The sequence below is a fragment of the Halictus rubicundus genome, chromosome 2 (assembly GCF_050948215.1).
Source record: "Halictus rubicundus isolate RS-2024b chromosome 2, iyHalRubi1_principal, whole genome shotgun sequence".
Lineage (NCBI taxonomy): Eukaryota > Metazoa > Arthropoda > Insecta > Hymenoptera > Halictidae > Halictus > Halictus rubicundus.
The window spans coordinates 7,156,831-7,178,385 of NC_135150.1; the positions used below are offsets into that span (position 1 = coordinate 7,156,831).

Genomic DNA, 21,555 nt, shown 5'->3' on the forward strand with positions numbered 1-21,555 from the left:
GCTGTTCAATAATTTAACAATTAGATGAACGCGGCATGTGTACAGTGCCTGGGTAAACTAATAAGACATTTTACATGTTTGCATACTTTGTATATTTAGAGAGATTTAGGGTGATGCACACACTTTATGCACCCTGCGTTTTGCTTACCGTCTCCAGAGTAACCGTGCAGTATCTTAGACTTGCATGATGTGCAACAAAAAAGTTGTAAAAATGTCGGACGGACAAGAGTGTAAGACACTCGGTCCATTTTCCATTTTTGCGACTTTTGTCAGTATGTAGTTGTGCGATTGGGATACAGGATTGAAAACTTGTAATTTACTCGTGACATTACCTAATGTCGTTTCGAATTAGTAATTCACCACCCATTCCCACTGTTCCTCTACCACTTATTGTTATTGCCTTGAGCTCAGCGGAGCCTTGCCCCATCAGATAAGGAAAGAGAATGAATACAATACTAAAATGCAAAGAAAAATTCTGGACTCATTTCACCGAATGTAGTGAAATTTTACCGTGGATTACTGTAATGGACCGAGATAAGGCAGGCCTGAGCAACTGATTGCTCTCGAGCGTCAGCAGCTCGTGGCAAGCAGTTACCCCAGACCTGTAATAGACGCGATATCAGAGGAAAGTTACCTAATACGGGAAGGTTTTTTTTAATTGATCGTAGATTCTACTTAAATAGAAGAAAATTTTGACATTTTGCATTTATTGCTTCTAAATTATGTATTAGATGGTATTGTGATGCATTTCCATGAATGTTTACATTAGTTTTTCATGTATTGTTAAATAACCAAAAACCAGCGATCTCCCCATATTCGGAACAAGGTATCCATAATATGGGAAGGGGGTGTCCCTAATAGTGCACTCAATTTGTTTCATCATGATAAAACATGATTTTTTATTCTTCTCTATTGGAAAATTTATTTTTTAAAGTTTAATTTAACAGAATTTATAGCCGCCTCCTATCTAGCCGGGAAAATATATTCTAATAAATCATGAATAATAATCTCCCCGTAATAGGCACACAACATTTCATACAAAAATTTTATTATTCTTGTAACAGATTATAAAAGATTTAAAAAAATATAAAACTAAAGCTTATGGAAATTTGATTTCAGATACATATAATTCAGAAAATACAGGGTGGTGCATTTAAATGGGAACACCTAAATATGTCGGTTATTATTAGTTGTACAAAAAATCTCCACAGAGTAAAGTTGTACTGTTTCAAGGGGCGAATTTGATGAGGGTAAAAATTTTTTCTCAAGGTCATTTTTTTACAAGATTGTCGTTCATTACGTGAAGGTCATAATATTACAGATCGTTGGATTCGTCTTGACCTCGGTTATCACATAGCGATAATAAAAATATATGACTCCATTTAAAAAAATATCGATGACCTTGAAATCTTGTAAAAAAATGACCTTGAGAAAAAATTTTTACCACTTTACTCTGTGGAGATTTTTTGTACAACTAATAATAACCGAGATATTTAGGTGTTCCCATTTAAATGCCCCACCCTGTATAATTACTTACTTTTCGGAAGAAATTATAAATCACAGCAAAACGTAAAAGTTTTGTAACCTACAGTTTTACGAGATCGACTGTCAATACGTTAATAGTAACACTTATGCGAATATCTTTGTGCGTATAAGAATAAAAGACAGTCATTGTAACTAATTATATTTTAGACCGTCTCACATTCGTTACCCTCCTAATAATAGGCTACATTCCTCTAAATATATATTAAAATGATGTCATTGTAACTTTTGTCACCTGAGGGATGTTTTATATTACATTTTTGCATTCCCAAGCACATTAATTATTTGTTTTAAAAAGTTCATCCATTATATAATATTACCATGTGTCGGTAAGACAAGAGGTGATATTAAAATGTTAAAAAATTTTTTTTCAATTCGCCTAAAATCTTTCTCGTAGACATTATTTCTAAGCAAAATGAAACTTTTTGAAAATATTCAGTCAATTCGGAGCGTGGGCGTTTTCGGAAGTTTAGCCGAAAATTCAATTTGTAGGGTCCTAACCGTGGATGGAACTATTATTTTCATGATTTGAGTAACGGAAACTTGCATTCAAGATGTCGTCAAATTTTGTCAACATTCTGCATTTTGGGTCAGATTGTTCTGATCAGTGCACAAGAGACGACAGTATGACAGTTTTTAACAATGGCAGAATCGTTGAAAATATTTTATACATTATTGGATACTTGCCGATAGTCGTGAGGACCGTGGTTGCATAATAAAACGCTCCGGCGAACTTCCACTGTTGACCGGCTTTATGAGGTTCCGTCTTCAGCACCACTGTTTCCATGATCTTGAAGTCGTCCTCGCTTATATTGTATTTGCGTATAATCATCTTTTCAATGGCTGTCAACAGAACGACGTAGGCATACGTTAATCAATATTTCGTCAACCGTACGTCCAAATGTGTATTCTGTGCTTCTGTTCAATGATTATATTTGCAAAATTAAAGTGAAATTTTATAAAGTGATGATTCGAGTGGAGGAGTCAAAGTTAAGGTCAGCTTGATTATGGATACGTAATACACCATTTTGGATCATGCAGTGTTAGAGCTGACGGCGAGACTGTTCCAAACCACTAGTTGATCGCGTCATGATCAATTTTCTGAACTATGAGCTTTCAAAGATGTACCAAACGTGAACTTGACCTCTGCACTCAAGGTTAAACATATATGACCTATCTAAATATCTGAATTACTTATTGTCGTATAAAAAAATTTTTTTGAACAAAATTGTACGATTTCAAAGGGCACGTGTAATGATGTCTGTAATGATTTCTTAAATGGAAGTTTGTATTTGTTCTTCAATCTTTTTGTAGAGTTTAAAAAGACGAATCCATCCGTAAGGTATTTAGTGCTTTCAGACACCATTATTTCGAGATTAAATGATTGAAATGGTATGGTTATTCAGGTCGTTGGATTCGTCTTTTCATGCTCTACAAGAATATCGAAGAAAAAATACAAGCTTCCATCTAAAAAAAAAAAACGATGACCTTGAAATCTCGTTAAAAATTGGCCTTGTAAAAAAATCCTTTCCCCTGAAATGCATATCCCTTGAGAATAGTGTAACTTTGTTCCGAAAAGTTTTTTTTACATAATAGTAAGTAAGGCAGATATCACAAAATCACAGTAATTGAATTGAGAAAACCAAAACTAAAGTTAAAATTTATCACAATACATACTACTTTAACCCCTTTGCATCCTGAAAATCCTAATAAAATTTTGTTCATACAAACACGTTATGACAAAAATGAATTTCTAAATCTGGTGAAAGATTAGTGTCACCCATATACAGGATGAATCACGAATCGTGATCAGTAGAGATTACTCTGTTATTAGCAGTCCGATCGAAAATGTTTTTATCAAATTTTGCATAGTTTCAAGAGAGCTTTAATGTGATTATAAAAAATTATTTGTCAACTCTTTTTCTGTTTTTTCAAGGTCACCATGAATTTTTTGCAAATAAACATATATTTTTTTACGCCTATCTGTTGGAGGATTTAAAGACGAATTCGGTAAATATCGGAACATAACATTTTTTTCATCTAGGTCGAGAAAAATGAAAAAACTTTGTATTACAAGGAGTATCATATGCTACGCCGTTGTACGCGTTCCAGTGTTGTTGGCAAATCGAAATTTGTTTCGACCTCTCGTCTACTGTTTGTAAACATTTCGTTCTGTACATTGGAACACATCTAAATGATATCTGAACAAGTATGTCGTTAGTAGTCTTTGCGGTATTCGTGAGCGTACAGTTTCTAATGATGAGTTACAGTATCGACGAAAAGTTGGAGAAGATGTTGATCTACGGGGAGTGCGGGCGTAATTCAGTGTTAGCTCAACAGTTATACGCTGCATGATTTCTCGACAAAGGTCACCCTACGCGATGCATTTTTGAGCGGATATTGAAAACACTTCGGGAGACTGGTAGTTTACTTCCGCGAAAGAAAAGTTATCCAAAATTTAATTAGTTCTAAAGTTCTAGTTCAAAATCTGATTAGTTCCCGTCAAATAGCACACGAGCGTAGCATATCTCGGTCAAATGTTTGCATATCAAGTCAATCCTCTAACAGATAAGCGTAAAAAAAATTATATGTTTATTTGCAGAAAATTCAAGGTGACCTTGAAAAAACAAAGAAAAAGAGTTGACAAATAATTTTTTATAATCGGGTTAAAGCTCTCTTGAAACCATGCAAAAGCTGATAAAAACATTTTCGATCGGATTGCTAGTAACAGAGTAATCTCTATTGATCACGATTCGTGATTCATCCTGTATACGATCTACGTGGTAGTTACGGTGTCGAAACTTTTGTCTGAAATATTTGTTTTCAAAAATGCTTTTTTTTTTAAACCATTACGGGATTTTTGGAGCACCGTGTTCCACAGTATTCTCAAAATCTTCCGTCGTTTTTACTCTTTCGCGTTCTACCTACTGATTTTTGTGATAATTGTGTGTAACCATTTCCCACCCCCTCCCTCGCTCCGATCAAATAAGTATGGAGATTGGAAAAATTCGGTGGGTTCCGTGGGTGATATCAGGAGCTGACCGTCTACGAGCCTCAAGGTCGCGAGTTCGAGTCCCGCTTGTCCCCCGTTCCCTCTTTTTCCTGAAGTACTGCAATTGCATAAAAAATCCTTAGTGCATTAATAATAATCGTACCGTCTAATGCTTCCTTGCGTCGTTTCTCCGTCTCGGACTCGAGGACGTCGAAGATTGCAGCGCCGACGAGGAGGTAGGTGAACGTGAAGACGATCAACGATAGGGTCCGGACGTTTTGTTTCTTCATTCTCTAGTGAGCCACATGCTCACTAGCAGGGCCCCGGCCCTAACTACTTGCATCGCTCAGTGGAGTACGATTTGGTGTGCCGGGCCCATGTCGACCCCTTCCCCTTCTTGATGATGCTCGGGGGGCCCTTTCTTTCTTTACCGAGCGCTACAGACCCGGCACGCGACTCCTCTTCTTCAGGGTGTTTTCTTCCTTGCAGGCACTACCTTGTAGCCGCTTTCGTTCATCTGGACACATCCAAACAAATCTATTCTCAACAAGACCGAATTCCAATTAACCTTCATGCGTACCTCGTGTCAATGCTGGGAATTATTCTAATAAAATTCCATTTCAGTAAGAGTAAGGAATAAGTAAATAATTGTTATTCGATTATTTGTCAATTATGTACTATGAAAGTGTTTCCGTAATATCATTAATTATGAAATATAAAAAAAGCAGTTTTATATTTTCAATAATTGCAAAATATAAAAAAAAACATTTTGTAATTTCAATAATTGTAAAATATAAAAGAAGCCTCTTCACAATTTTAATAATTAGAAAATATAAGAAAAGCGTTTTTTTAATTTCAACAATTGTGAAGTATAAAGGAAGCCTTTTTACAAATTCATTAATTGTAAAATGTAAAATCTGTTATTTGACCGTGGTAGGTTCAGTGTTAAGCTGATGGGAAGAGGTACGGGTGAGGTTAAACTAATTTTTGTTGTCATTTTATACTCCATTAAAAATGAAGATTGTATGCTTATAAACAAACGTAAGCTGCATCTTTGAGATCGAAACACAGTCGTTAGTCGCAATTTATGGAATACCAAATTTACGAGGAGAGACTTGTCTAGGTAAAGAGAACAGACGAAGATACACGCATAATAAACTTATCAATCATATTTTCGCGATGCCGCCTAATCGCTTAGAATTAAGCTTGAGAGCGACGTAGGGATGAACGTGGACCGCATAAGGGAACGAATTCACGCGATCCGCTAGGAAATTACCTCGATAACCTCGGGGAGGAATTGAATAAACCGAGATAGAGCGTTCTCACGCTATCTCGGAGAGTACTGCTAATAAATCGAACGTTTTCCACGCCGAAGCCATAGGGAAACGAATGGTCACGCGTGCGAAGAAAGAAGAACCCGAGGTCAGAAGAGAACCTCTTCCAGTGAAATTCGGATATTCATATTGGGTCTATAGTACGAGTGCTGTCAAAGGGGATCCCCTTTCAAACGTTCCCTCAACCTCGGTGTTACGGGTTCCGAAGATATAAGAGAGCATAATCGTCCTTGCAGGTAAAATGCGATTCGTTTGAGAATCGTTCTTGTTCGTCTCCGAATAAGTTCGACTGACTGATATTCGTGACAATACCTGAGAGCAACTCGAGCAAAAAAATTGCTGATATAGAAGAACTCACCTGCAGCCTGTTCCGGGTTCTCCTTTACGTACGACAAAGGGTTGAGCAGTATGATATGGCAGTGCTTTCGCTGCTCCCACTGCCACGTTCCCTCCATTCCTCAGTTTAGCGCCCAACGGTTCCAGTGTCGACTGCAACAAACCAACATAACTAGTTAATATCAAGATATGGAATTTTTTGCTAAATTTTTGGTAATTGCTATCGTCATCTTCATCGTTACATACAGTGTATCCAAAAATGTAGTATTTCCTTGGAAGGGATCATTCCAGTGGCCATTTGAAGTAACTTTTTCCTTTGCGAAAATGTTCTCCGCGGTTTTGTTAAGGAGTTATTGATGAAAAACACAGACCAATTATTCTGGCTCATTCTGGCTCAGCCAATGCCAACGCCATGCTCAACGGGTGCTGTTACCGAGCCGGATTCCTCTGCTATAGCCGCGTTCTGATTGGTCCGTGCTTTTCGTTGATATCTCCTTAATAAAGCCGCGGAGAACATTTTCACAAAGGAAAAAGCTACTTCAATGATCTTAGGAATTATTCCTTATAAGGAAGTACAAAATTTTTGGGACACACAGTATATTAAAAAGTGTTCCAACGTTATGTCATTCTACTTAAATTTCTTTATTATTTTGTAATTATTTTGTCAATGAATACAAAGTATTGAAACACTATATTTCGTACAAACATGGATGAATTATGAAACTAGAAGCTTCTAGCTTTAAAACGAGCCTTTTATTGTCGTACGATCATTTTTTAAGTAGTTATCACTGTTCAACTATAGACAATTTTTCGAAAATGGGGTAGGTATTTAGTGTTCTAATACTTCTTGGATTCCATTGTATATAGTACTATTTTTTGTATTCAATATATCCCTAAATAATTTGGAGATTTATATATTTTGTCTAAAATATACCCCTAAATAAGACCGGAGAACTTTTTTGAAATACTTCTTATGTTACTGAATTTTATTATAGTACTGAACTAGTAATGAATAGTACTGAACTTTAGTCAACGAGAAAGAGTACCACAGTATTGTGAATTATAAAATTTGTTTAATATTTTTAATTTTAACGGTCCATTACACTAGATGGAAAATTTTTCACCTCCATTTTCATAAATAAATATTGTTCATTCCAGTCGTAACGAGATGGTCGCATTATCGCAAACATTACAAAGGAAGCAGTATGTTCAAGCTATCAAGTAATTTCAAGAAGTTAAATAAACCGTGGACGAGAGGGTCAAGTAATTCTTGTTTTGAACTGCTTTGGATAATATGAAATTGGAAGCTTTCAAAGGTGATTTTTTAATTTGTATAAATTTTTCTATAAAAGTCTTGACTTCAGCTGGACGCGAAAATTCGTAGTTCATAATAGAAGTAAGGAATCTAAGTACGTCACTATTCCACGTTATTGCGCTAATCCCGATTATTTCTTTAAATGTCAGAGACTACGTCCCAGATATGAAATCGAGTAAAAATTGCAAGTCGGTGCACTTTTAATCTGTTTCACGTCATCCTTTCAGGATGCGCATCGGTGGTTTTTTTGCCCACGTCGGTACCACGATCTCTCACCTTAATGGACATCGATTAATGGCGTGAAAACGATATGTCAAAGAATCATAACAGCGACATGCAGATAGTTAGAAAAGAGTAAAAATAAGTACAGCTAGTTTGGTCCACGTAGAGCATCGGTATAATTGACGTCAATATTCTCTTCCGGGAATTGAAACAATACGCTGAATTCATAATTCGTTCGAAATTAAATTGTATTACATAATATCGAGGCAGCAGTAGTTAAATATCAAAGAGTGACTTCGTAAAGTTCATCGCGAAAGGTGATTGATATTTATAATTGCACAATTATTAGATCAAATTGGTATATTTTAAGGATGCCAAAGTATATGACGTAGATCTGAATGAAGAATACTAAGCTTTTTCTTAAGCTCTTTAGATTGAAATTGATCAAACTCAATATTCAAGCTTATTGCCAGCTATACACATACATTTCTTTCAAAGCTGTTATCATTTTCTGCAATCTCGATGAAGCGACGCATTTCTTGAACCTTTTCAACACAGGATTATTAGTAGGGTAATTCCGGGAGAGACGCACCATAGGGTGAGATGCACCAGTTTTTATTGTGGCAATACTGGATGATTCTCAACTGTTTTTCTGTTATCGTTTATAATATTTTAACATTTGTAAATAATCTCAAAACGAAGAATACGTGTATTATATTATTTACGTATAACAGAAATATAGAAACTTCTTAGATCTTCAAACTTCTGATGATACATTTTTCTAAATGGTCAGTACTAATGTTATTACCTTCTTATGGTATGGTTTTAACCATCAGTATCGACTTAAATAATGACAATCGTTTCTCTTTTACGACTTTTCATCGTGTTTTGAGAAAATTTTTTGTACTGGTTCTTGTCTTTGTATAGGTGCGTCTCTTCCTCAATTTAGGGGGCACCATTAATGTATGTAAGTGTACTAAGCAGCCATTTTTATAAAAAATGAAGCATCCTTTTTTTAATTAATTAAAAAGCGATAAATTAAAACCGAGACTTGTTCTTTGCCACACTATTTGTTAACATCTTCAACATCAATTAATTAAAATCTATTAATTTATATTTATTGCTCTGTAATTAGGAAACTTAGAAGGAGATGCTTCATTTTTGACAAAAAACAATTGGCTAGTATATTTTAATAATAATAATTATTAATATAATTATTAATATTATTATTAATATTATTATTAATAATTATTATGCAACCACATTTAAAGGAGATTGGATTTCTTATTTAAAATGCCTGAAATGGTTCCATGAAACATGTACTATGTATTCTCGTTTGTGTAATGTGTGGTAGAGAAAAAAAAAGAATACAAGTAAGGAGAAGAAGGTGTAAGCGAAAGAAGTGTATCTATCCCCAATCAGGAGTGCATTTAACCCCAGGCCCCAGGGAGAGATGCACTTTCTCGAACTTTTTTAAACAGCATATTAATATATTAAAATAAAAGTTTTACTCATTTAACTTTATATATTATTAAAGAGATTTAAATAAATAATTAAACTATGCCTGCCTATACTTTCAATTATTTTCAATACAGTTTTTATAAACAGAAAACAAAATGTGGTGCATCTCTCCCGGAATTACCCTTGACTATGCGTTTATGACAGAAATGAGTAGACGCAATTTAAAGCAGTAGGGAGATTAAAAAAATTCAAGAATGTCATGTATCAGTTTCAGATGATTAAAATCAGTAAAGGAAGAGATAAATTCCTATTTTTCTTCGATTTTACGCAACTGATACGAACAACATTTATTTTGCGTAATGATTCGCAATCTCGTAATTATTAGTTTCTCTAAACAGAATCACGAAACAAAAGCAAACGAATAAAATGAATTCAACGTTTTCGCGATGATACAGTATTTTCGCATGTCATAGTAGTTAATACTGTACGATAATGCTACAACAGTCTGCTTGTCGGCAGCAATGACGAGCACGCGCAGGAATTCTCGCGGAATTCAATCCCGTTTGAAAAATATCCTCTTTCAACGCAACGGGCGAGTATTTTTGGCGTGGTCATCGAACCATGATCGATTTTCCAATGGATTTTCTAGACCTTCAACGGTCCATGAATAATACATAATCGCGGAGTTACGAGAATCCACGGTACACCCATTATTGTCGTCTCAGCCTGTTAAATCTGGATTTACGCTAATGGGCTGGGCTTTGTGACGAGGACCGCGACACGTTTGTCAGTCGTGATCGACCACATTTTACTTTGCCATCATCGGTGATAGTTAACGCATCGGATGTTCACGGACTTGCTACTGAAACAACGGTTGCCATGGTCACGTGTTTAATTATCACCGTGTCCCGTGTTCTATGGAGTTTCCCTGTTCTCATTTCTGATCAGAGATCTTCCATTTCAGAAAATATTCTGATCGATCCTCTACGTTTCGTTCAACATATTGGCGGATATGTTATCGATATCTTATTGATAATTAACGACATGTGAACACGATGAAATTTTCAGCATGTATGTAACTCGCATAGATCCATAAAATGCATATTTTAAAATAAATAAATAAAATAAAAAAGTTTTAGAAAGTGCCATTTTTGCTCTCTCATATAATTCCTATCTATCGCAACTTTCTCAAAATCTTTTTCGCACGCCAGTTAGCAAACCAATACTTCCAATTGCTAAAAAAAGAGTCAGGTCATTTGGTCCGATTTTAAAAAAGTTATACTGTTTCGAAGGACGTTCCAACAATTTCGAGAGCCACGGCATGTTTTTCTTAACTGGAAATATTATAAAAAAATGTTGATCTGGTGCTTCGATTAAAAAATAAGGATATCCAATTCAAGAAATGAATTGTTTTAGTATATGACACACAAATATACAGGGTCTCCCAAAAATATTGTATTTCCTTGAAAGGGGTGATTCTTGAAGTCATTTCAAGTCACTTTTTCTTTTCGAAAATGTTCTCCGCGACTTTGTTGAGGAGTTATTAACGAAAAACGCGGACCAATCAGAGCGCGGCTACAGCGGACGGATTTCGGCGAGGCGACGGGTCCTGGTGAGCATGTCGTCGGCATTGACCGAGTCAAAATTTGTCCGCCGTAGCTACGTTCTGATTGGTCCGCGTTTTTCTTTAATAACTTCTTAACAATACTGCGGAGAACATTTTCGCAAAGGAAAATGTTATATCAAATGGCCTCGGGAATCATCCCTTTCAAGGAAGTACAAAATTTTTGGGACACCCTGTATATTATCCGAAACGTTATAAACATCTGGGACTCGGGTACTCGGGTACCCGGCGGGTCGGGTAGGTCTCGGGTAATATCGAATTGTCGATACTAGCAGTAATTGCTGGCAACCAGGGGTCATAACTGTTATAACCAAAAAGAAAAACAGTCATGGAATAACAAGTATTTCATCGACTAAAATGATCAAAATGATCTTCTCTCATTGATGACTGTTATGAGTGATCGAAATGAACTTCTCTCAACGATAACTCCTATTTTGGGTCTTACACAATTCACTCAAATTATCTCAAGTACTAAAAATTTTTGTTCGGTTTTTAATTTTTAGAAAATCTGACATGTAGGGTTTAAATACTTTTTCGCATCTAATGTATGATCCAGAAATTGTGTCAGTGTTTCAGTTCGGAACTTTCAAGTCATCGTATTCTGCCAACAAAAGACGAGTTTTTCTATTATATTACAACAAAAAGAAAAAAAAATGAATTAATTAGGTCGGTTAATTTTTTGGTCGTTCACCTTCTATATTCATGATCTCATAATAATTATCTCATAATGATAATTGTTATCTCAATTTTGAAGCTTTTCCTATCATTCACTAACAGTGCAGTCATTCGCTACCATATTTGGACTAAAAATCACTAGACTGCGGATCTTTATGCAAAATAAAAATTGTCTGCATCAATTGCAATAAACATTAGCCATATAGAAGCTTCTCTGTTTCTTTAATACTCTTATCAAGGTGAATATGATGTATTGATATTTTTAAATCCTTCTAATCTTTTTACCATTTTAATGTACACCAACTTATTTTTGTCATAAATGCATAAAATCCGCAGTCTAAATATCACATATTCTTATATTCTTTACCCGTAGATTATAATATTGTATATTATTTCTTGATTAAAACACTTCGTAACATTCGCATTCTGAAACAGGATATTTCATAGCAACCAGCGGCAAACCGTTAATTTTGGGGCCCTGGGTACCGTTAATTTTGGGGCACTGTTTCGGGGCTTATCCAATTGACTCAAATTATCTCAAGTACCAAAAATTTTGGTATAATTTATCTTTTCTTAAGTTTTCAATGTATATTGTTATTATTTATTTTTTATGACCGTGAAGGGGGCCCTTTGACTGAACGAGGCCCTGGGCAGCAGCTCATAAAGTCCGTCCGTAGATCCGCCGCTGTCTGAAGCAACAAGAGGTGGCAAAAAGTTCCGCATTGTTGCTTCGAAGTGAACATATCTTAAGAGAGTGCTGCCAAAGTACTCTTGGGATCTAGCAGCTCTCGATTACACCACTCGGGATACGATCGCAGCATTTCCAATAAGCCGACGACGTGGCCGCTATAGTGACTCCCTATTCATAAGTGGCTGTTTGTTAGTCAACTTCGAGATACCTCGTGTCGGTGAAAGGGTAAGGTAACGGATTCGAGGCGAAGATCAGGGTAATTGGTATCGGACAGTTTCGAGGTGATTTGCTTGTTACGGAACGCCGATGGAAGCGTCCTGGTCAAGTGTTTAATTTCCTTCGATACCCTCGGCGCGACTCGATTACAATTTTTAATTGCTCGAGTGTCGGCTGTGTCGAGGGCACAGGTCACGGTTGAATCCGATACCGATTTCATCGCGCCATTTCTTTCTGTCTGAAAACATTTACTATGTACGCGCAACGATTAGCCGGGGATGTATCAAAAGTCAGCAGATAAGACTGCCGCGGTATTCGGAGCGGCTCGAGGTGAAATAATCGAAACGCGAGATCCGATTCCAATCGCACAGTGCACATTGTTTCTGACAAATGTTAGAAATTCGAAGTGTCATATCTCATAATTTTTCCATCGTAGAAAGAACGAAAATATTAGTAACGAAACGTAGTTCCTAATATTACTCATAAGTAGACAGCAGATCTTTATGCAAAATAAAAACTTTTTGAATTGCAAGAAACTAGAGTGAAATAGAAATTTATTTTCTTTCTTAGTATGTTTAATCGGTTAAAAATAATATAATAGTATTCTGAAATTCTTTCAAACTTTTTACTGTTTTAAATTACACGTACTCATTTTTGTCTTAAAGGCATATAACCCGCTGTCTACTGATATCTTTTACTGAATATTTCTTGTTAAAATTGAGACGTAATGTTTAATGCAAAAATCAATGCACTTCTTCAAACTCATCCCATTGGCAAAACGTTGCAAAAAAGGGCAAAATTAATTTAAAAAAAAAATATATTTGAAAGGTATATTTTACCGTATATCTTCGAAATTATTGCAGCTGGAGGAGTAGTTTAAACTTTACAGGACAAAATTGCGCAATTTTTTGTGGAGAATAGATCTGTAAAAACAGATTTCAAATATCACTGTTTGTTATTAACAGTTTTAATGAAATAATAAATTGTCATAGAAAATTGTGTTCTATCAATTAAAACCCGAAGTAAGCTCAAAACTGTGAAAAAATAATTTGTGTCCAGCTAGCATCAATAGTAATCGAACCACTGAGTGTCGGTGTAATTGGCTTCGCTTTTTCCCTGAAATGGTCGTGGATACTATCCCTGAAATAAAATTTTGTAATGATATTGGACTAACTAAATTTTGCTAAAATCTATGAAATACAAAAATATTTAACTAGGAATCATTATGTCAAATCATGCCTCTTCAATTTCTGTTTTATTGAATAAATAATCTTGATTTTTAGAAATTTTCATATCAAAATACAACGTTCAATAAAGTTTGATAACATGTTCGTTCACTCCAGGAGGTAATCAAATTTTTAATGGTCACAGGAGAAGTTCTTTAATTATGCTTTTATACGTAGGTATATTTATTCATAAAATTCCGTATTTCACAAAGTTTCCTTTTCACAATCATTAAAAGAATTATTTTCCTTTGTCCAAAATTATGTACAGTTAACAGGAAGGAATTCCAAGTTATTCCCGGCGAAGTAGAATTGGTTGGCGATGGATCAGACGCGTCAGACAACTCAACAGTACACGTAAGCGCTAAATTTTCAAGCCCAATTTTTTTGAAAACGATTAAGCATTAATACAGTTTTTTTTTTAAACTAATAATAACTTCTAAATATTAGTTGTCAAATATTATGCAAACTGCTCTGAAATCCGTAACCTGCTGCGTGTAAAATATTTTCATCTTCTTTATTTTAATTATTATATGAGTTTGCATACTGACGAGTTCAGCACTAACATTGTACGAGAACTACCAGCAAAAAACTTCGGCGATCGTGAACGCAGAATGACATGGTCCAAATTAAAATTGGTTTCGAACTAACTACATATAAATCAAAAGGCAGTGAAACTCATTGTAACTGTGAAAGTTGTTTTTCAAAAAGGAGAATGATTTTTCTGGAACTTTCATAGATGCGGAAACCGTCTCGTGGTATAACAAAGTAAAAATGAACATGGTCCTCTAATAAGTTACATAGGAATGAAACCTGTTATATTAATGAAAATTATTCCGCTAAAAAAATATGATTCTTCTGATTGATCAACATCCACAGATGCAGAAACAGTTTCGTGGAATTCCAAGGTCAAAATAAACGTGATCCTAATTATAATACTTAATTCTCATTTTACGCGAAACTGAAGAAAGCTGTGAACAAATTGAGTAATAAAAATTAAATGTGATTAGTGTCACGGGAAATGATTGAATTAGGTGGAATTCCGTAAACGAAGGTTAACGCGAGAGGTAAACAGATGATTAGGAGCTAATGTGAGTATTCTCAGGTATTTAACATACTTTAAAGTTTACCCCATTAAGCAGTTCCGGTAGCCTCCTCAAAACTAACTTAAAATCAAGTTTGCATGGTGAAACGTCGGAGTTCTTAGTTGTATGTCATGTTCAATCTTCAAGGTGCACGCGGCAGGCGTTAGAATATGTTTCTAACGGTAAACATAAACTTCGATTATAAACTAACTCCGCCGCGGCTGTTTGTATCATCGTTGCTATTAATTAATAAATAGTGATATTGGATAACTCCGACCGGAAACGATACTCGTGAAATTCGTTTATCGGTTCATGTCTTTGCACTGACTCCCAATTATAAAACGCGAAACTCAACCCGTAATATTGAATAATTATTAGGCTATGAACTACATTAATTAAACTTAATCAATTTATCACATAAATTAATAGGAGAATTTCATCGCGAAATAATTGAAGAGTACTAATATATTACTTTCGATATACTGAAATTATTAAAAAAAGAAAGACACTTCTCAGTGGGCTCTGTTTGTTGCAGTTAATACAGAAAATTTTTATTTAGCATAAAGATGCGCAGTCTACCAATCATCGCTCTACTGAAAAAATAGATAAACCTTGCTGGCCAACCCAATACTTGTGAACAGTTTTTAATGTCAGTCGGACAGACAAATTTGGAACAGTATTTTCATTAAAATTACAATTTTTATTTTCATAGTAAATCTTGTCAATGTTACAATTTCCACAATTTTACGAACTATTTCAACGACTAAACTGCATGATTTTATGCATTTATAAGAAAAACGAGTAGAAGAAGTTCCAAACAGAGAATTGTTCACAAAGAATTGGAGGATACAGACAAGTAATTTATAATTTTTTTTTAAGTTATTGAAGAAAGAAAGAAATTCTTAAGTGGCCTTTGTGTCTTGTAATGGAGATAAACAATTTTTTAATTGCATCTACTAATAACTAGACTACGGGTTTTATGTGGGTTTTATATATTTAATGGGTAGATGTAATTTTCAATACAGTAAAACTCCATTTATCTGTCGGGAGACAAGTTGGTTCACGTAATAGGGTGATTCATTATAATAAGAGTGTATCTCTCCTCTGCTACTGACTATGATTTTCGGTTCATTTAAGAGGAGTTCACGCTCATATAAGAGGATTTCGCTCAGTTAGAGTTCAGTTAACCAAGTATTGCTAAAATTTAGTTCATGTAAACGGTGTTCCACTGTAGCGGAAAGATGAGGAAAATTTAGAAACATTGATACATTATCTCCAACTTATTAAAATTAGTAATGAGAAAAAGAACTTTTTACTGGGCCCCTGCCTCGTACAATTGAAGCACGATATTTTTTTATTACACGAAGATTTGTAGTCTAGTAATAAGTCTGGTATTCGGGCGTGAAATATCGCACTCGTCCGTTGACCGAGCAGGATCAATACGGGCAAATGTAAAGCGAGCTTTGCGAACGCCAATTTCAGATCGACAGACTTAGAAATCAGTATGAGTTCGTGGTGGAAATACTCGGATCTGGTTTCCGAGTGGTTGTCGTTCTCTTTGCAAATTTTATGAAGCCGAGATCTCGAATTCAGGAAGCTAAATCCTGTCAAGAGAACGAATTAGCCCGCAGGCGGATTATACGAGCAGTCACGAATCGTCCTTGCAAAATTAACCTCGGTAGTTTCATCCAGGTGTTCCGGGGATCCCGTGCAACCTCAGATGTAGTAACGAATTTACCGTCTCGCCAGTCAACTACCAGCAATACGTTTCTGCTGCAGGAAGGATTATGTTTCATGACGCCTAGATGGATATTTTGGACAATAGAACACTTCCTCGAATACACTTCCGCGTTGCTCGAGAGTAATTTACAAGTGCGTTTCTATTTCATTGAAACTAGACTTCGAAGGTAACATTTAAGAAGGGCTAAAGCAGATACTCTAAACATTATTAACTCTTGCCAATCGAATGATGACTCTAAGGTGCCAGTAATCCCTAAGTGGGCCTTAAAAATGTTATTGAAAAATGCAATGATTCAATTAAATTGTATTTAATATTATATTTATGTTTAATATTCATTGTTATCGAAATGGTAAATAGAAACTTAGAAAGATAGTAAAATTTCATCTCAATCCCAATTCTTTACCTATGTAAAGTATGTACCAACTCTAGTACCTATCGGCTACTCTCATAAATATATAAAATCCGCAGTCCAGTTATGGCTTATTAAAAATATACATAACTGCGATTGGAAAGAAGACATTTGCAGATAGGAATCATATAGTTTATTGAATATAATTCTGTACTTTAATAATAAATGAAAAGTCTACCTAACATAAGCGAACATATTTATATTACAACAAAATAATTCAATTCTATTGAAATTGAGTCTATTACAGGATGCAATCTAGATGTATTAAAAATATAAGTTTGAAGACACAAATAGCTTTGCAAATACAAAGGTATTAAGAAAGAACGATAATATACATCAGTGTAGAAATTTCTATGTCTGAAAGTGATGTTTTTCTCCAGTTTGTTCATCGTGTAATTGAATCAGATCTCCGCGTTCGTTAATTTCCCCATTGTCTTCATATTTTGTCTAATCAATGTTTGTGCTTCCACGTGCCGTGTTACGTAGCCACTCAAAATTACGATAATGCAATCTCCGTCACTATAGCTGCAAGAATGTGTGCCAAGGAGTATACGGGGCTTCGTGACTGGAGTTTTGGGACCACCTGTGTATGCCTTTTTTTAGAGTTTCAGCCGTAAGTTTAGTTTTTGAACGAATCTCGAGTGCACTTCGAGACTCGGTAAGTGCACAGAGCAATTATCTTCGAAGTTCATAATTCTCCTCTCCATTATTCACGCAAACGAACAGCATATTGTCGATGTGATCCACAGTCTGCGAATTTTTCTGCGAAATTCGTTCCTCGCAGATTATTCTATCAGAATCAAAAAGAGCAAACACATTCCCCTCTACCAAAACATTTCTTCTACCAACAATTAAGTAGAAATATTCATCTTTGTTCAGGCACGCGTTTTCTTGTATTGTACTAATTTTTAGATACCATAAATATATTCCACAGTCTGGCAATAACAATAAAAAGGTTAAACTTTATCTCAGGAAACCAGAAATTCTGAACTTTTTTATGTAATCCTGTAGATTTTGGCGAGAAAATGCCGAAAGTCAGAATTTTAATCTTAGGAGATCAGTAGATCAAAAGTTATAGGTGGTTAATGTTGGCCGATTTCAAGCGTTTTTGACAGGTAAGGGCGCTGCCATGTTGGTATGTACTCAGCGTCGCGCGTCATTTAACGAGCGGAGCCGCTAGATGCTAGCACAAACCCACAGTGATGTCGATAACGTAGATTTGCAGGAGTAGTCGGCCGGTCCTCTCCGCCTCAGCCTCTCCACACAAACCTAATCCAGTCCAACTTTCTCGCGGCTACGCTCATTGGACGATATCGGAGTACATACCAATATGGTGGCGCCCTTACCTGTCAAAAACGCTGAAAATCGCTTAATTTTACACGCGCATAACTTTTGGACTACTGATCTCCCAGGATTAAAACTTGAATTTTCGGCTTTTCTCGTAAAAATCTACAGGATTACATAACAAAAGTTAAAAATTTCTGGTATTCTGAAGTAAAGTTTAGTTCTATAAAGCATTTTGTTAGTTTCATTATAAGGTAAACGAGTTATCAAGGTCATCGGTGTTTTTTTTATACATAACTACATTTTTTTTATTGCATCGTGTAACTGATCGAAGAGTACATCCACATATGTACAATAACATGACCTTGAAATGACCTTGATCTTCGAAAATTAAAGTTTTACGTAGAACTGATGTCTATCGAGATCGTAGGCTTTGACCAAGAGCGTGAATGTAAATAAACATCTGGAGTGTAAACGTCAGGTGTGACATTTTAAATAATCAAATAATTGGTCCTTCTTTCATAAACGGTACTTTAAATGGAGAAAAGTATGCAACATTTTTGCAAAATGAGTCACAAGTACTTGTACAAGATGTACCACTAGACATCCGTTTAAGAATTTGGTATCAGCGTGAAGGCTTCCGGCACATTCGACACGTCTTGTCAAACAAATTTTTGATGTAAAATGTCCAAATCGCTGGATTGGTCGCACTGGACTTGTAAGATGGCTACCGTGTTCACCAGAAGTCACACCAATGGACTTTTTTTGTGAGGAAAATTGAAACAAACAGTTTATAATGAACAACCAACTACACCAGAGGACATGAAGAACCGAATAGTTAGAGCTTGTGCTGATATTAATTTCGAAGCAATTGAAAGATCTGTACAGTCGGTCATTACACGTTTCATGAAATGTGTCACCGTAGAAGGACACCATTTTGAACATCTCTGATGATAACTTAAGAGAAAGTGAGTTGTTTTAACAGTTAACACACACACACACACACACACACACACACACACACACACACACACACACACACACACACACACACACACACACACACACACACACACACACACACAGGAGTCATGGCCGAAGATATTCGACATCAGTTCTAGGTAAAACTTTAATTTTCGAAGATCAAGGTCATTTCAAGGTCATGTTATTATAAATATCTGGATGTACTTTTCGATCAGTTACACGATGCAATAAAAAAACATGTAGTTGTGTATCAAAAAACACCGATGACCTTGATAACTCCGAAAAAATGACCTTCTGAAAAAAATATTCTTACCAGATATTTGGTCCATTGACACCATGCACATTGCTTAACAAATATTTTTTGCATCACAATAACCTGAAGAGATATTTAGGTGGTCTTACTTAAAGGGACCACCCTGTATACTTTGAAAATTCAATTTTGGCCAGCTTCTCGAGAAATTGGTCCACTGTGCGACGGATCCTTCAAACTAGAGCGAGTTTCGCGTTGGAAGTTCGTTTCCCCCCGACTGTTGTCGGTTTCCCTTTTCCAATAAGCACGGCGAACCATTTCTCTTCCCATCGCCATTTCCTTGAACACATTTTATTCTTTCATTTTTTCCGGTTCGTTTCCGCCCGCATCCTCTCGCGGCGTCTCACATTTCTCTGTACACCCGTTTCCCCGCCGCTTAGCCTGCTTATTCCGTTTTTCGTCTCTGGTTTCCCCGTCCCGTGGAAATTACCTTGGCCTCGGATAAACGCGAGAGCTTTTTAAATCCGTTGCCAAGAGAATTTGCAATTGTAAGGCTCGACTTAAGATTACGGTCTTCGTCCTATTGCTTTTGTTTCGTCCACTTCGACCATTTCGATAGGCCATGTTTTTTCTTTTTGCGAAGCCATTTCTCAGTTGTTCGCCTCGTTGCGCCGTTTGGTGATTACCGGAGACTCAGAAAATATTTAGTCATTGTGCAAACCATTCCCTGTCATAGTAATAAATACTTAACACGTCGAGTACTCCTCTAACACATATAGATCTTACAAACGTTAATGATAACCAGTTTAACTCTTGCCTTAATCCTCAAGTGAACCTTCAAAATTTACTTTACAAAAATGCAATGATTCCATGAAATTACATTTAATATTCATCTCTATCGAGATGGTAAATAGAAACGTAGTGAGATAGCGAAATTCTATTTAAATCCACAAATATTTATACTGTTAGGTACCTAATAGTTATATATTAATTAATTATTAGCATAAATTTTAGTGGAGCGGCATCGGTCTAAACAGTTCACTTAAGGGTTAAAATGACGAAACTGACTCACAGTAGAATATTTTCCATCGCAGATGACCTTCAACAATCTTGAATGGCCTTGAGTCGTAGGTCACTGTACGCGTCTTTAAAACGCCTTATTAGATGGCACATAGAAAAGTATATCATTCCAATTTAAAAAACGGAGTTGACCTGCATATGTACTCTATGCGCCCACCTACAAAAAACTACTAACATGGAATTATGCCATCCCCGAAACCATGCAAATTTCGTCTGACACATTTTTTCTATCACCAACACCAACCCAGTTATTCAGGGAACCCGTTTTAGGTAGCTCACCCTGTATATTGTACATTGTGTACAAACGTCGCTGTCAAATGCTGGTCGGATAACAGAACGTTCGGGAATTAGGGTAGTCGAATAATGGGGGTTCTGATTCTGGAGGCTCTACTGTAGTTTGTTTTCGATAGTAAAGTAGGTCATATATTGGATTCGTTTTTTACGTCAGCTATAACAGTCATATAGTGACAATTAAAAGATCAAGGTGACATTAATTTTTTATTAAAAAAAAATAAATGCCGTAAAAATTGCGATAAGATGTGAATAATGAATGATATTTAGTATATTATTGAAACAAATGGTGATATTTGAAATCTGTCTTCACAGGTGTATTTCTCATAAAAAGACACACAACTTTGCCATGTACACCATTTTTCTATCTATAATAGTTTCCAAGGTATTCGTGGAAAATGTTTTTTACCCTTGACTTTCAGGTTTTGACCTTTGCTGTTACCAGGATTTGAAATAACAAAATAGTCGTTAATTCTGGAAATAATGTGTTTTTTAAATCTTAAATTGCGATTATTTGGCCGTCTTAAATTAAAAGAATCTTCCGACAACCCTAGCCTTTAGGTCGTTGCCTAAACGCTCCGCGCGGTTCCGGTCTCAGAGGCGCTTTACACAATAATAACTTGTGCACCGGGGTCGAATGGGATGTGCATCTTGCATGATTTTATAAAGAAAAGTGCACTGAAAATAATGCACTTTGATACAATGCGGAACTATATGGAACTCCAAAGATATCATTTACCAATGATAGAAAATTTGGAAGATTCTCTTTAGTTTACTGAGCATTGTTAATTCAATAAATT

The 21,555-nt window shown here is 35.7% G+C and overlaps 1 protein-coding gene across 1 annotated transcript in view; it reads right to left on the reverse strand.

The window, feature by feature from the left end:
- Task6 (TWIK-related acid-sensitive K[+] channel 6) overlaps positions 1–21,555 on the reverse strand; it is a 327,341-nt gene that overhangs the window by 12,276 nt on the left and 293,510 nt on the right. Inside the window, exons 2-4 of the mRNA XM_076804650.1 lie at positions 6,227–6,357; positions 4,698–5,051; positions 2,230–2,385 (exon numbers count right to left, since the gene is read on the reverse strand). Coding sequence (XP_076660765.1) covers positions 2,230–2,385; positions 4,698–4,824 — 283 coding nt within the window. The 5' untranslated portion in view covers positions 4,825–5,051; positions 6,227–6,357. The remainder of the gene's footprint in view (positions 1–2,229; positions 2,386–4,697; positions 5,052–6,226; positions 6,358–21,555) is intronic.